Source organism: Phascolarctos cinereus, unplaced genomic scaffold (genome assembly GCF_003287225.1).
Source record: "Phascolarctos cinereus isolate Bilbo 61053 unplaced genomic scaffold, phaCin_HiC Scaffold_4;HRSCAF=312, whole genome shotgun sequence".
Classification (NCBI taxonomy): domain Eukaryota; kingdom Metazoa; phylum Chordata; class Mammalia; order Diprotodontia; family Phascolarctidae; genus Phascolarctos; species Phascolarctos cinereus.
In genome coordinates this window covers 82,533,807-82,548,846 of record NW_027555847.1, presented here as the reverse complement: position 1 = coordinate 82,548,846, position 15,040 = coordinate 82,533,807, and the positions used below count along the sequence as shown (strand labels likewise).

General features: G+C 44.5%; 1 protein-coding gene across 1 annotated transcript in view; it reads right to left on the bottom strand.

Moving 5' to 3' along the window:
- The window catches only part of LOC110197544 (inter-alpha-trypsin inhibitor heavy chain H4-like), a 42,755-nt gene that overhangs the window by 9,052 nt on the left and 18,663 nt on the right, over positions 1-15,040 (bottom strand). Inside the window, exons 10-17 of the mRNA XM_020971553.1 lie at positions 14,207-14,388; positions 13,739-13,924; positions 10,968-11,107; positions 10,521-10,672; positions 6,273-6,311; positions 3,235-3,288; positions 2,005-2,040; positions 1,001-1,198 (exon numbers count right to left, since the gene is read on the bottom strand). Of these exons, the coding sequence (XP_020827212.1) occupies positions 1,001-1,198; positions 2,005-2,040; positions 3,235-3,288; positions 6,273-6,311; positions 10,521-10,672; positions 10,968-11,107; positions 13,739-13,924; positions 14,207-14,388 (987 nt within the window). The remainder of the gene's footprint in view (positions 1-1,000; positions 1,199-2,004; positions 2,041-3,234; positions 3,289-6,272; positions 6,312-10,520; positions 10,673-10,967; positions 11,108-13,738; positions 13,925-14,206; positions 14,389-15,040) is intronic.

Below are 15,040 nucleotides of genomic sequence, written 5' to 3'. Positions count from 1 at the left end.
CATGAGAGCTTTCCTGATCCCCACAGCTGATAGTGTCTTAACTCCCTAATCACTTTGTATCTACTTTGTTAAACAAAATATAGGTATGTGACATCTCTCCCAGTTACACTGTACTATCTGTGATGATAAGGCTATTTTCACTTCTGTCTTTGTATCCCCAGCACCTAGCATAGTCCCTGGTATATAGTTAGACCTTAATAAGTACTTGTTTATTGATTGATTAGAGCCTGCTGGGATTAACTCCACCCAGCCTTGACTAGTACTTCTAACTCAGAACTCCCTCAACTCTGACAGGCTCCATCTACACTTTTTTTTAAAGGCAATTGGGGTTAAGTGACTTGCCCAGGGTCACATAGCTACTAAGTGACAAGTGTTTGGTCTGAAGCCGGGTTTGAACTCAGGTCCTCCTGACTTCTGGGCTAGTGCTCTATCCACTATGCCGCCTAGCTGCTCCTCATCTACACTCTTAAGCTAGAATCATCAAACTTTTCCTGTATGTGTGTCTTCTTTCCCCAGTAGACAAGGGGCTCCTTCATTGAAGTGTGAGGATAGTTTCTTAAGTCAGAATGTCCTTCCTGAATGACCTTGTGTTCTCAGCCCTTTGTTAAACCATGTTGGTGGGAGAGATAAAGGAGAGATAGACCCTAGCCCTCTCCTATGGGAGCTCCCAATCTGGGAGGGACGGAAGGAACAATTCCAGACCTTACCCTCAGGAAGCTCCTGGTCTAAGAAAGACAGAGGAGGAACAGACTTCAAATCCAATACTTGAGCTAACTGTCTAGGGGAGATAGGACTCAATTACAGGGAACAAAAAAAGAATACCACAAGACTTTTCAATGAGATGAAAGATTATGTACAATACCAATTCAGTGGGATTTGGTAAAAAATATATAGAGAGAAAGAGAGAGAGAGAGAAAGAGAGAGGGGTGTGTGTGTGTGTGTGTGTGTGTGTGTGTGTGTGTGTGTGTGTGTGTGTGTGTGTTGGAGGATGGGCAATTACCTTGTACTGGATCAGAGATCAGATTTACTGGCCTAAAAGGTGATCCTTTGACATCCAAACACAAAACCTCTTTCTGGTTTTTTTGTATAATCAGTGACAAAATGAAGTGAGGGGCCCTTTCCATTGACTTCAAAGATTCTTCCAGAGGAACAGGGGTAGGAGGTGTTGTAATCCCCACTGACAGTGGTGTAGAGGTTCCTGGAACAGAAATAATGATGAAAACAATTCAGATTTATGTAGATTAAGTATACAAAACACTGACCACAACAACTCTATGAGATAGCGAGATATTAACTAGAGCTATGATGTTATTGGTATAGAGAACTCCCAGCTAAGGAAATTCCCTCCACCAATGTAGGTTGGCACCTTCTCTGCAAATTTTAATCTTAGAGAGTTGCCCAGAGCAGTGAGAGGTTAAGATACTTTCCCAGGATCTGTATTTGTCAGAGATGGGACTTGAATGAAGGCCTTTGAAGTTCACTATGCCACTTTGCCCCTCTGTTAGAAAGCTGAAACACGTATTATTATCTCTACTTTATGGATGAGGAAACTGAGCCTCAGACAGGTTAAATGATTTGTCAAAAGTCATACACTAGAACTAGGTTTTGAACCAAATCCTATGATTCTAAGGCTGGCATGTCTATCAAACCATGCAATTCACTCTAGTCAGGCCAAGAGCAGAATGGGGTGGGACAGGAGCAAAAGTGGTTGAGAAGTTTGTCTCCTATATGAGATATGAGCCTCTTTGCATCAAAAGGAAGAAAATCATGATTGGTTAATCCAGCAAGCCAATCATGTTTCTGGTGTCTTTAAATGACTGGAAGAATTTCAACAGTGGACCAGTCAAGCAGCGAAAAAACCAAATAGTAGAGGCCTCCAGGATAAAGGACAGCTAGAGGAGGCAGACATTTCTACCTCCTTCCCGGATTGTCCAGGAATCATTCTATTTCCTATCACCAATCCCAATGATGAGGCACAAGGTTTGTCCCTGTCAGGTATTCTACCTGGTAAGACATCTTCTAAAGGAGCCAGCAGGGACCCTAGGGAAAGAAGAAGGGATAATAACCACTTACATATATATTATATTACACATAATACATATTATATATTATACATATGTATATAGCCCAGCAGTGAAGCAAATGGTCGTGGAGGACTCCAAGATCAAGAGCCTCTTGTGGAAGTAGACACTTAACACCTGTGCCAGAGATCAGCAAGGGATTGAGGGAAGTGAGCCCAGAGGGAGTGTTACACACTACCCTCCCCCCACTGATTATGGTAATACGCTGGACCAGTAGCAGATAATGCAGCCAAAGGACATACCAAGCACAAACATGGACACAAACAGACACAGAAAGATAGACACCTAGCAAAGGAAGCAGTTTCTAGGAGTGTGACCCCCTTGGCAGACAGTATGCTGTCGGTGGATTCTAGAAGGGCCCTGTCCCCCAGGTCCCAGCAGAGAGCTACAGCTAAAGGGAAGCTCACAAGGACAGTACAAAGGAAGAGGAAGACATCCAATAGCCAAGAGTTCTGAGTTACCCTTTGTCACGAGTTCTCTACGTGTGTGCCTCACTTTATTTGGACTTAAGTTCAAGGCCATTCTCCCCAGAGGCCTTGTGTGTGCATGAGGAATGGAATGTTTTCTGCCAACTATTCTGTCTATAATTTATCAGTAGATCCCTTTTCTAAACATTAATGGAGTGCAGCTGACTGATTGATCATGGGGAGGGACATGCCGGTGGGGGCTTAGAAGCTACAATGCTATATAAACTCCATAGAACTATAAGAATGAATAGTAATCAGCTTGGGACCCTGACCAAATACAAGTGTCTAGGGTGGGAAGAGACCCGAGAACCATTGTCAGAGTCATGATTTGTACTTTGCCTATAAACTTAATGCTTTTTCTACTACACTATACTGGAAGGATATGGGGGAGGGGGGAGAGGATTATCACAAGAGAAAAAAAGCAACGCCTGTCCTAGGGAAACCTAGGACCTAGGGAAGAATCGCAGCAGGCTTTCTTCCCCAGGAGCCAGTCCTAGACCCTTTTCCCCAGAGCAAGGTTCAAAAAAGGGAACAGAAGGAACTTCTATACATTAGGGGTCTGGCCTTCTAAGGATGGTTCAGCTAGCTCCAGGTAGGATTTCTCCCAACCTCCCTTCAAACCATTTCCCCAAAGACCTCACCCTCACTCTACCAAGTGGCCTCACACAAGTCAGTTGGTGTCTTACTTAGTTCAGCTGGTTCCTGGAAAACAATCTTCCTTCTTCGAAATTTTGTTCTGCCTGCAGGGAGATGACTATGAGTCAGAAAACCTGGATTCTTTCTAATCCTGACTGTTAGCACTTAACTCACTTTGGTCAGGTCCTCCTCTTTGCACTAACTCACTGTCTGGCCTCGGCTGAATTACTCTCCCTTCCTGACCCTCAGTTTTCTCATGTGTAAAATGGGGGGAATGATTTGCATACTTCTACCAGATCAGGTCCACCTGAGGAGATAGTGGTTTAAAGCTTTAGAAAGAAATGAAAGAGGGGCCCAATCCAATTCCCTCCAGGGAAGAAAAGAAAGGTTCAGGGTTCTCCCAAATATGACACCTATGCCAAGTTGGGTCATTAGTAGTAGGTATCTGCTTTACTCAAAGGAACTATTCACCATGTCACCCAGATCCCCTTGTGACCTGTAGTAAGCTCACATTGGCAGGAGTATTCAGCAGGGAGGCTTACTGACCACCAGTAAGATATGCTAGAGGCCACTAGATGACCTTTAAGATCTCTTCTAATTCTTTGATTATATATGCTAATGAGCTGACAACTAGAGTCAATCTGGGGCCAGCCGGAGTTAGTGCTCAGGCTGAAGTGGAGTTTGGACTCATTGTGTGCTCAGTGTGGAGGAGTCTGGGGTTGGACTCAGTCTGGGCATGGGCGTAGGGGATCAGTAAGGAGCTACACTGATGTCTGCTCAGAGTAGAGCTAAGATTAGGGCTCTGTGTGATCAGCAGAGGAAATTAATTTGTGGCCAGCATCAGAGTTTGCTCTGTGATTGAGAGTAGGACTCAGTCTATGGCAAAGTCAGAGTTCAGTATGGATCTGAGATTAGGACCAGGATAAAGAAGTCAATCCATGAGCAGGTTTACAGGCCAGTGTGTACCAGGGTGTATGTGTATTGGAGGTGGAAGAGGAAATCAGTCAACGATTGGGATTACGGCTTTGTCTGGGAATGGGAACATGGCTTATGTACTATATTAGTATATACTAGGGTTAGGTTAAAATTTGAGGCTATTGGGAGAGATCAGGTTGGGACAAGTTTAGGAAAAAGTATGGATTTAGAGCTAATTTTAAGAGAGTTGATGGTGATGTTTGGAAATGGAATCAGTGCTTGGTCTGGGGCTAGACTGAGGAGTGGAAATTAAGGCTCAGTATGTTCTCAGGGCAGCTAGGTGACACAGTAGATAAAGCACTGGGCCTGTAGTCTGAAAGATCTGAGTTCAAACCCAGCCTCAGATACTTACTAGCTGGGTAACCTTGGGTAAGTCACCTAACTCCTGTTTGCCTCAGTTCCTCATCTATAAAATAGGGACACACTGGAGAAGGAAATGGCAAATCACTCTAGTATCTTTGCCAAGAAAACCTCATGGACAAGTCCATGGGGTTATGAAGAGTCAGACACAACTGAATAACTGAACTACAACAATGTTCTCAGGGTAGGCGGCTTTAGTCTGTATCTGGCAATGTACTTATTCTGAGGATGGAGTCAGGGATTAATGTGGGGTCAGAGTTAAGAATCAATCTGGGGACAGTGGCTAGGACTCAATATGTGGTTGGGATTAGGGCTTTGGGTCTGATTGAATCTAGGATTCTTAATCTGGGGTCTGTAAACATACATATTTTTTAAATTATTCTCCAAATTGTTTCAATATGATTGGTTTACTTTGTAATCTTGGTATTTTATTTTTACAGATTTCAGGGAAGGGAAGGGAATGAACATTCATATAGTATCTATATGAATCTCATTTGATTCTCTCGACAACCCTGTGAGGTAGGTGCTATTATTATGCTAATTTTACAGCTAAGGAAACTGAGGCAAACAGAGTTTAAGTGACTTGCCCAAGGTCACCCAGCTACTGCGTATCTGAGGCCAGATTTAAACTTAGGTCTTCTTGACTCCAGGCCCAGTGCTCCCATCCAATAGGTCACTTAGCTGTCTAGAATTCATGTTTCAGGGGCAGCTAGGTGGTGCAGTGGATAGAGCACGGGCCCTAGAGTCAGGAGGATCTGAGTTCAAATCCAGCCTCAGACACTTGACATTTACTAGCTGTGTGGCCCTGGGCAAGTCACTTAACCCCATTGCCTAGCCAAAAAAAAAAAGAGTTCATGTTTCATCAGATCTCCAGAGCTATGACACAAAGAGGGTGTCAAACTCCTCTTGGGGGCTTGACAGGAGTATGTGAGCATGGAAGAGGATCAGTGTGTTACCAAAGAGAGAACAGGATCAGAGCTCAGCCTTGGGGTTGGAGTCAGGGAAAGTCTGAGGTTAGGACCCAGTCAGAGGCTGAGGTCAGGAGTTCTTAGTATGTGGTCATGGTAGGGAGAACCAGTTGGTAACTATGGTAAGGGAGCAGGATCAGGGCTCATACTGGAGTGGGGTTAAGGATCAGTGCATAGCTGAAATTTGTGTGCAGTTTGGGGGCAGTCTGTGACTGACATTAGGGCACAGCCTGTGGCCAAAGTCAGGGCTCTCTGTATGTGGTCATGGTCATGGGGAGCCTGCGGCCAGAGTGAAGGGGCAGGGGCAGGGCTCCCTCTGGGCTGGAGTTAGTGACCAACAGGGGCATGAAATCATAGCAGGGAGCATGTGTTTGGTTTAGGGCTTAGTGTGTGGCCATAGTAGGGTGGGGGTTGGGAGGACGTCTGTGTCCTGGGTTGAGGTTCTTTCTGCAGCCATCATTCAGTGTGTGTTAAGAACAGGGGATCAGTCGGTGGACAAGGTCAGGAGGCAGTCTAGGGCCAGCTTAAGGCTCGGTCTGTGGTTAGGTGGGGTTTAGTTCAGGGCTGGGTTTAGCGTTTGGTTTGTGGGTAGGGATGTGGTAATGTCTGTTCTTGGGTGGAGGGCTTTATTCTGTGACCAGGAATAAAATTCAGTCTAGGCCTGGGGGTTAGGGGTCATTCTATGGTCAGCGTCAGGCCTCAGTCTGTGGCCAGATTTAGAGATCATCTTGGGCGGGAGTTAGGAGCAAGTATGGGGACCCCATTAGCAGAAATCCAAAATTTACCTGATCTCAATGGTTGTTCCATTTTCAGCTCTCCGTGATCTGAAACCAAGAAGAGAAACGTCAACACTTAGCTAAAAACTTCCTATCTGACCCATGAGTCCCAATTAAGTTTTCCATAGGCAAGAAGAAATAGAATGACTGAGCCCTCAGAGTAACAGAGGACCCCAATCATCTATCAGACAGTTTGGCTTGCCTTTAACCAGAGAGGGAGGGAAATTCTAAGTCCTCAGTGGGACATAATAGATGTAGGGCAAAAGCATTGATTGATATGGGTGTGTAAACCCTCAGCATTACACACTGGGGCTTCAGAGGGGTGTGGAGTGAGAAGGATAAAAGACTGAAAAAGTCTGGTCATAGTGCAACCCCTCCTCTGGGCTCACTCTCAAAACTCATACTGAATTAGCAAGTTAGATTCCCTGAAGAAAATGACCACTTGGCAAGGTCTGGGGTTAACACTGATGAGTTGGGGTTTCTCTAGCCAGTGTTTCTTAAACTGTGGGTTGTGACCACATATGGGGTCATGAAAAATTTGGCAGCAGGAAAAGATTTCTGAATGCACAACCACCAAAAATTAATTAAAAATCAAATCCGTAATGTGGATCCGAGGTGCTTCTGGCAGCTCTTTCCCTTGTTTCACTGTGCAACTTCACTGCAGCCTGAACACAAAGCATGCCTGCTTTGCACTGCACGTGCCCTCAGGCCATGCAACTCCAACAAATGCCGCAGAAATGCAAAAAGGGTCCTGAGCAGAAAAAGTTCCAGTTCATGAGATTCCCCAGGTGGGCTCTGAATTGATTATCAGCTAGAGTGAATTTGATTTTAGAAAGGGTATTTACTAAGCAGGTGTAACCAGGGCATTAGATAGAAACCTTCCCTCACCCCAATCTAAAAGCCTGGGGAACACTCTCCCAAATATATACACGGGGTCAGCAGGGGAGCAAGCGTAATTGTAAAGTACTATGATGCTGCGACATATAGGTAGTGCTCACAGCTGCTGGTGACTGGCAGCCCTTTCTTGAGTTTATAGCTGGTATCCTTTTAGGATTCAAAGGGTTCATGCTCTAGAAGACTGCTTCCTCCCCCCAAGTGGCTTTCTTTCTCCACATGCATTTGTTCTTAGCCTGCCTTTGGTGTATCTTTCTTCTAGCTGGGAGCATCATTTGGTACTGGTCAAGTCTCTAAGGAATCACTGGTTTGGGGGGGGGGGGAGTGGTACAAAAAATTCTTTCTTTTCCCCAAGAACATTCCCTCTCATGGACCTGGCTCCAACTCTCAAGCTGAAATCCTCAGCTCCACAGCCTGAAGCTCTCCATTGTTAGGTTACTTTGCCGTTGGACTGACTTCTGTTGAAATTTTTACAGCTATTTAAAGACCCTAGAGGCCTAGCTGGCCCATTTGGTGAAACAATTGGTTATGACCTTCTTGACTAATCAAAGAATCTGATGCCTTACAAGGAAATCACAGGTCATGAACTATTGTGTTTATACATTTAACACTCTCTCATGTCTTTATGTTGATTATATTACATTAATTGAAGCGGGGTATAGAATGACCTTCTTACACTACATCCACAGATAAACACTTATTGTCTTCAGCAAATCACCTGGGGGGCTTTTGGCAAAGTCCTCAGTCCCAAATCCTGGATATCTCTAGTGATTTAAAGAATTTCAAGCATTGTCCTTTTTCCACTGCTTTGTACTAAATAGTCTGAGGAAAGTCTAGGTGACATAGTTCAAAACCAATCTGGAAATTAAATTTCTTCCATACTTCCAAATATCTTGTAGCACGATTTAACAAACAGGTACAATTTTACAAAATTCTTATAGGCTACTGACTCTCGGTGTTTGTAACAGGCCTTCCCAAGCCAAAAACAGTTAATGGAAGAAAAGGCTCTTTGAGGGCAGGAACTGTCTTTTTGCATCCCCAGTACCTGGCACATAGTAGGACTTAATAAACATCTATTGAATTGAATTGAAAAAGGAAAAGAAAATCAAGCCTCCCAGAGGGAAATCCTGATCCCTACAGAGTTCCCAGGACAGGCAAGCCTTTCCCTATAGGGATTATGGACCTGGGGTCACCTAGAAGTCACTCCCTTGCCCTTAGGTGAGAAAGCATTATTGCTCTGGGTGAAATTCCTTTCATGAGTTCTTTTATCACATAGAATGATCTAATTTGAGGTCTAGTCAGAAACATTTACTGGAGTTTCTTTTACACACCAAGTGCCATATGTTTACAGCAATCCCTAAGATGCATAAAACAACACGCATGGAGAACTAGAGGGTACCACAAAATTCTTCAAAAGAACGTTGCCAATGCATTAGGGCAATCCAAATGGAGTTCCTAACCCACCCCTTGCTAGGAAAAAAAAAAGTTTAACTTTAAAATGGAATCAAACTAAGAAAAAGTCCCAAAGAGAAATGGGGATCCTAAAAAGAGATGAAGCATTAGAGGCTGATTTCTTGGTTTTGTGGCATAGCAGATAAACATTATCCTATGTCTCTTGAGTCCATAAGTATCCGAGACAAATTGTCTAGATTCATGTCACAATACAGCAAGTTATCTAGGTCTGTTTAAAAGTAAAAAAAGGGGGGGAAAAGGGCATTTATAAGGTGATCACAGTATGCTCTAGGTAAATTGTTAGTTGCCCATGTTTTATTTTATTTTATTTTATTTTATTTATTTTTTTGCTTTTAGGCAATTGGGGTTAAGTGACTTGCCCAAGGTCACACAGCTAGTAAGTGTCAAGTGTTTGGTCTGAGGCCGGATTTGAACTCAGGTCCTCCTGATTTCAGGGCCAGTGCTCTATCCACTGCGCCACCTAGCTGCCCTGTTGCCTATATTTTAGGCAAGCAAAAATCCATACAGCCCCTAAGGGTACAATTATGATATTAGTGCTGAAGTATTCAATCAAGCACTTTCAGTTTAAGCAAAGGCTATCATATAGAACCTTGTCTGCTACTTCCCCAACTCCCACTAGCAATGGCGGTTTGGATCCCTAAGGGTTGGGTTAACTACTTTTCCCTTCAGGGTCCTGTTCCCAAGTAACCCTAAGGGTTATTGGGGTTTCCAGTGCTATTGAACATAAGCCTCCCACTGATTATCAGTCAGTGATTTCAATTAGTTTTTAGGAAAAGGGTATTAACTAAGGTGGTATATTAAGAACAGTTGGCATGTTTTCCCCAAAAAACCCTGGACATACTCTCCCACAAGAACACACAGAACTGGGGGGAAGGGGTAAGAGTGAATTTAAACTTAGAGTATGATGGTAATGAGGCCTTTTGCAAACATGGATAGGCTGTGACTTGTAGAATGATATCTGTAAAGTTGTATCACTATTTATTCGGAAGTATGGAAGAAGGTTAATTTCTAGATCTGCTCACAAACTGTGCCTCCTAGACTCTTCTGTGATTGGTTGAAGAGAATTAGATACTTCTCATTCCACTTTGCATCTGCAGTCCTGCCTGGTTTCAACTCCACAGAAGAAGATGCCCTTCCCAGGATAGCCTTGGACACCATCTCCCTCAGCCTCCTCTCCCCTCTGCTTGGAGGACTGGAGAGTAGAGTGCTAAACTCCTCACAAAGCCTTCCTTTACAGAGGACAGAACTTCCAGCTCAGAGCCCAGTAGAGAGATACACCTGAAAGGAATCTCATGAGTGCTTTCACAAAGGAAGAAAAGGACTACCAGTAATAAAGAACTGTGTATTTGCCCTTTTGTCATGTGTGTTCTCTAAATTTGAACCCACTATCCCCAAGATCCTTGTGTGTTCAAGAGGGGACTGTTTTGTATCTGCTATTGTTGCTATATCTTCTCAGTCAATATTTCTTTTGAAAAAGCTAATTGATGTCAGCTGGTAGATTGATCTGGAGGAGCACATCAGATGGGGGCTCATGAACAATAGTGTTAGTAACCTCAACCCCTCTAGAATCCTGAATAGAGGAATAGTCAGCCACCTTTTGGGGACCCAACACTAGTGGGAATTGGAGAAGTAACTCTGCAAGTGGTATTAAGATCCATAACATTATAAACTTAGAATTAGAAGGTACCTTAGAGGTCATTGAGTCCAACCCTCTGATTTTACAGATGAGCAGAGAATTTAAGTGATATGCTCATGATAGTAGCTCATAGCTAGTAAGTATCTGAGGCAGGATAGGAATCTAGGTCTTCTTGACTTCACCTCAAGTGCTCTTCCCTCTATACCATGATGCCTTAGCCCCCAGAGCCAGGAAGTGCTCCATATACTGCTTACCTGTTTCCACAGACTTCACAGCCAACTGGGGCTGACCCTGGTCAGGCTGGTTGACTACCATACATGTGAGTGGAGTGACAAAGCTGAAACTGAGTGAAAGGTCCAGAGCCCTGGCCTTCAGGCTCTGCTGCGCAGTACCCGAGGCTGAAACACTGAAAATCAGATTTATTAGCATTCAACCTGAAGAGGTTCCACTTCCCTCCCTTCACATACTCACCTTTCTCTCCACAGTTCAGAGTTTAAGGGACAAGGCTTTCACCCCCTTCCCAACTTGTCCAGGATGTGACAAACCTAACTAGAGTTGAGTGATGGGGAGTTCAGGGTTGCATGATTACAGGGGAAAGAATTTTTTCCTTACTTCTCAGGCCTTCATAGATGGGTCTACTTACCCAGAAGAACAGACAGACTCGGAGAGGCCACAAAGTCACACAGACAGGGGTCACTCACGCTTTCTCCAGCAGCTTCTGGATGGTCAGGTATGCCCACAGGCGCTCCATGAAGCCATGGGAAATGTACTCGGGGTCCTGAAAGACCTTCTCCTTGTTTCCAATGTTCACTTCTGTTTGGAAGTCGACGTACTGGGTGTTCTGAATAGACGGGACACACGGACTTAAGCCAAGTACTTGCCTTGGGATATCCTGGGATGTAGGATCCCTCCTATAAGGACTGGGGCAGCATCAAACTAAGCCGAAACCACATAGCTCCATGTTATGTCTCATGCCTGTGCTGATGGCTGATTGATCTCATTTCATCATTTGGAGTTACTGTAAAAGGTTATAAAATATAAAACATGTATATCTGTCTTCCATGGAATCCCAGGATTGAGAGCTAGAAGAGAATGTCATGATTCCCTCCTACTCCCTTTTTTGACACTTGAGGAAACTGAGGTAAGTGACTCATCAAGGTCACACTCATGTTAAGTAGCAGTCAGCCATCTAGCATTTATTAAGGGCCTACCAGGCCTTGTGCTAAGTGCTGAGGATACAAAGAAAAGAAAATAAGACAAGGTTTCTTTTCCCATTGAAAAATAAACCAGTTTCCTCAGACATTAAATTGATTACAGACACCACTGGTTTCCTTTCCTCTTTCTCTGTTCCTCTCCTCTTTTCCAAAATACCCTTGCCTTTCTGTATACTTCTGAATCTTCCAAACGCAAATCGATTTTGAGCATTTCTGCTGCCTCAGAAGTCCTTTACCACCACCAAGTTCATAATTCTTTGCTCTTGCTCTTTCCTCCTTTTTTTTTTTTGGCTAGGCAAAGGGGTTAAGTGACTTGCCCAGGGTCACCCAGCTAGTAAGTGTCAAGTGTCTGAGGCCAGATTTGAACTCAGGTCCTCTTGACTCCAGGGCTGGTGCTCTATCCACTGTACTACTTAGCTGTCCCCCTTCCTTTTAATAAGGTCCTATAAGTTCTTTCTTTGTGGCTCTGGCTTGTTCTTTTCCTCACCTCCCACCTCCCCCAAAGTCTTAGCCAGGCTACAAAAGGCACTGACTGGTGCAATGAAGGGCCAGGGGTTACTGGGTCTCCTCCTCAAGCCCAGTTCTCTTGGGCAAGTTGTCTTTTCAGCCCTAGACTTTGATAACCACACCTCTGCTCTTCTCACCTAGTGGCCTCCCTCTAGCCCTGATGGATCACACTGAGCTAGCCAAAATGTGGCCGATCAGTTCGGCTTGACCCTTAGCCCACCCTCCTCAAATCCTAACCTGACCCCCAGCATCATCTCCTGGTCATTGACATATTCAGTCATGGGGATTTCAGAGTCGAAAGAGACCTTTGGCATCTTATAATCCAACCTGTACCTAAATAACATGTCTTATAAATGGTCATCTATCCTCTACTTGAAGACCTGTAGGGACAGGAAACTCACCACCTTCCTGAGCAACCCATTATATTTTTTTACAGTTCTAATTGTGAGGATATTTTTCTTATATTGAATCCAAATGTACCACTCTTCAATTTCCATCCACTCCTCCTTATTCTACCCTTTGCATTGAAGTAAAATAAGTCCTCTGTCATATGGCTACTTTTCAAATATTGGAATATGTCTGTCATCTTTTCTCCAGGCTAACCATCTCTGTTTCCTTTCCTTGACCTCTAATGCCATAGTATTTTCATCATTCTTTTTGTACTCCTCAAAGTTCTTTCTCAAATATGGCACCCAGAGCTAAGCACAATGCCTTCCTTGCAATAGGCTTTCAATACAACTGAATTGAACACAATATTCCTGCTGAGTGCAGTTGCACATGCCTGGTGGTTCCTGCTGCTGAGAAGGTGGATGCTGGCCGGCCACTAGAGTTCCAGAGTTCTAAGTGGAGATAAAAGCAGTTGGGTGTCCAGCTAAGTCCAACACTAATATGGTGAGCCCTCGGGGAACGGAGGGCCACCAGGCTTCCTAAGGAGGAGTCAACTGGCCCAGCTCAGAAAAAATCCTTTCGCCAGGATCAGTTTTGGGATCAGGCCCACAAATGGCCACTGTATTTTGACTCTCGGCAAGATAGAGACCCAGTCTCAAAAAAATGAACAGAATACCCAAATACGATCTGGGCAGAGCAGAGGACAGCAGGATTATGGCCTCCCTCATTCTTGATGCGGCGTCTCTATAAATGCAGTTTTAGATGACACCAGTTCTTTTTTCCTACTTGTTTCAAATTTAAAAAACAACATGGCTTTTCACAATACGGCTTTTTCTAGAGTGATTTCACGTCGCTCGTTCCATAGCATTCTGCTTGCTGTTCCCCTCATATAACATTCTATCTCCCACATCCCCCTATGTCTACACTGCCCTCCATCTTAGCCTCTATCTTTTGGAATTTCTAGTCCACTTCAAGGGTCAGCTTAAGTTCCACCTTGATTTTCTCTAGTTGTTAGCATTTTCCCTGTCCCCAACCACAAGTACACAGTTACTTTGTACATGTCTCCACCAAGAAATAACTTTGTATTTACTTTATGTATATTATACACTTACTTATCTGTGTGCGTTTTCTCTCAGTAGAAGGTAAGCCTGCTGAAGGCAGGGACTGTTTCTTTTTTGTATCCTCAGTGCCTAGCATGGTCCTTGGCCCCTAGTAGACAACATATAAATGTGTCCTGAATGGAACTGAACTGAATTCACAGGAATGTTTGTCCGTCCTGCTTCCTTCATCCTGTCCTTGTACTATACAGGAGACAGCTCTCAAGCCAAGGCTCTCCCATCAAAGGATTTCTGGGTCTCACTCACCGACTGGCCCCTGACTTGGGCTGAGAGCAGGTCCTGGGCTTGAGGCGTGAGCTTCCCAGCCACCACTAGCTCAGAGCTTTTGAAGAAGACCCTGAAATTGTCCTGTGTGAGCAGTTCCACAGCATTGTCTGGGTACTGGAACTTCACCATGGTCAGCAGCGGATTGGCCACTTCCTGGTAAAAATCCTTTAGGGGAAGGGGTGGGGGTAGGGTAGAATTAAGTATGGTGGGTTGGGCAGCTCTCTAGGGCTTGTAATACTTTAGAGCTGGAATCCAACTCCCTCACTGGAAATAAAGGCAAGGCGAAGCTCATAGAAAAAGATGTTCAAAGTCACACAGAAATTGAGGGACAGGTTCTAATTAAGGTGCTGGGAGTTCTTCTTTTCTCTAACTCCTCCATCCGACATCTAGGGGGTATTCACACTCAGAAGGACTTTTCATGGGATCCCAAAGGCCAGGTGCTGGTACCTGGAGCTGCAGGTCAGCATCTGAGTCCTCATAGATGCGCCGGGCCACCCCTCCATTATCCAGGGCCAGCTTCTCCAGGAAATCATAGTTGACATCAAAGCCAAAGCCCAGGCAATAGAGGTGATATCGGCCTCCTACAGTTGCCCTCACATTCTCCTGAATCTTCTGCAGTTTTGTCTCCCCTGCAGCAACATGGGCCAGGGAAGAGGCAGAGAGGCAAGACAAAGAGAGAAAAGATGGATGGACACAGAGAGAAAGAGAGAAAGAGAAATGGAGAGAGGAAAAGATTGGGCATTTCTTGAGTGCTTATTATAGGCCATGAACTATGAAAGAAATATCAGTTATCTGTTCAACAGTTAAATATTAAAGAAGAGAATAGAATTGTAGGATGTGAGAACTGGAAGGGACCTCAATGATCATTTACTCTAACCTCCACCTGGATGGAAATATCTTCACAATACTCACCCCAACCCCAGCCAGTTATGGAGTCCGGGGATCATACAGGGAAGCTGGGGCCCCAAAAGGGCAAAATACTTATCCAAGGTCACATAGACAGTTAATGGCAAAGATTGGACTAGAACCTAGGACACCCTGCTCCCAGTATGTACCTCTGAGGAGCACCTACTTTAAGCTCTACCTACTCTTGCCTGAGGCCATCTCTGACCACTCAAGCCCCACTGATAGCTCCCATCTGGGGTTTCCTGGAGAGCTTACCAACAGAACCACATATCCCAAGCCTTCAGTTTATTCCCATGCCCATCTTGTCTTCCCACTCAGGTTGGGAAAATCCCAGTGTCAGAGTCTAGGTCTGTTCCTCCTCTGTCTTTTCCAGAC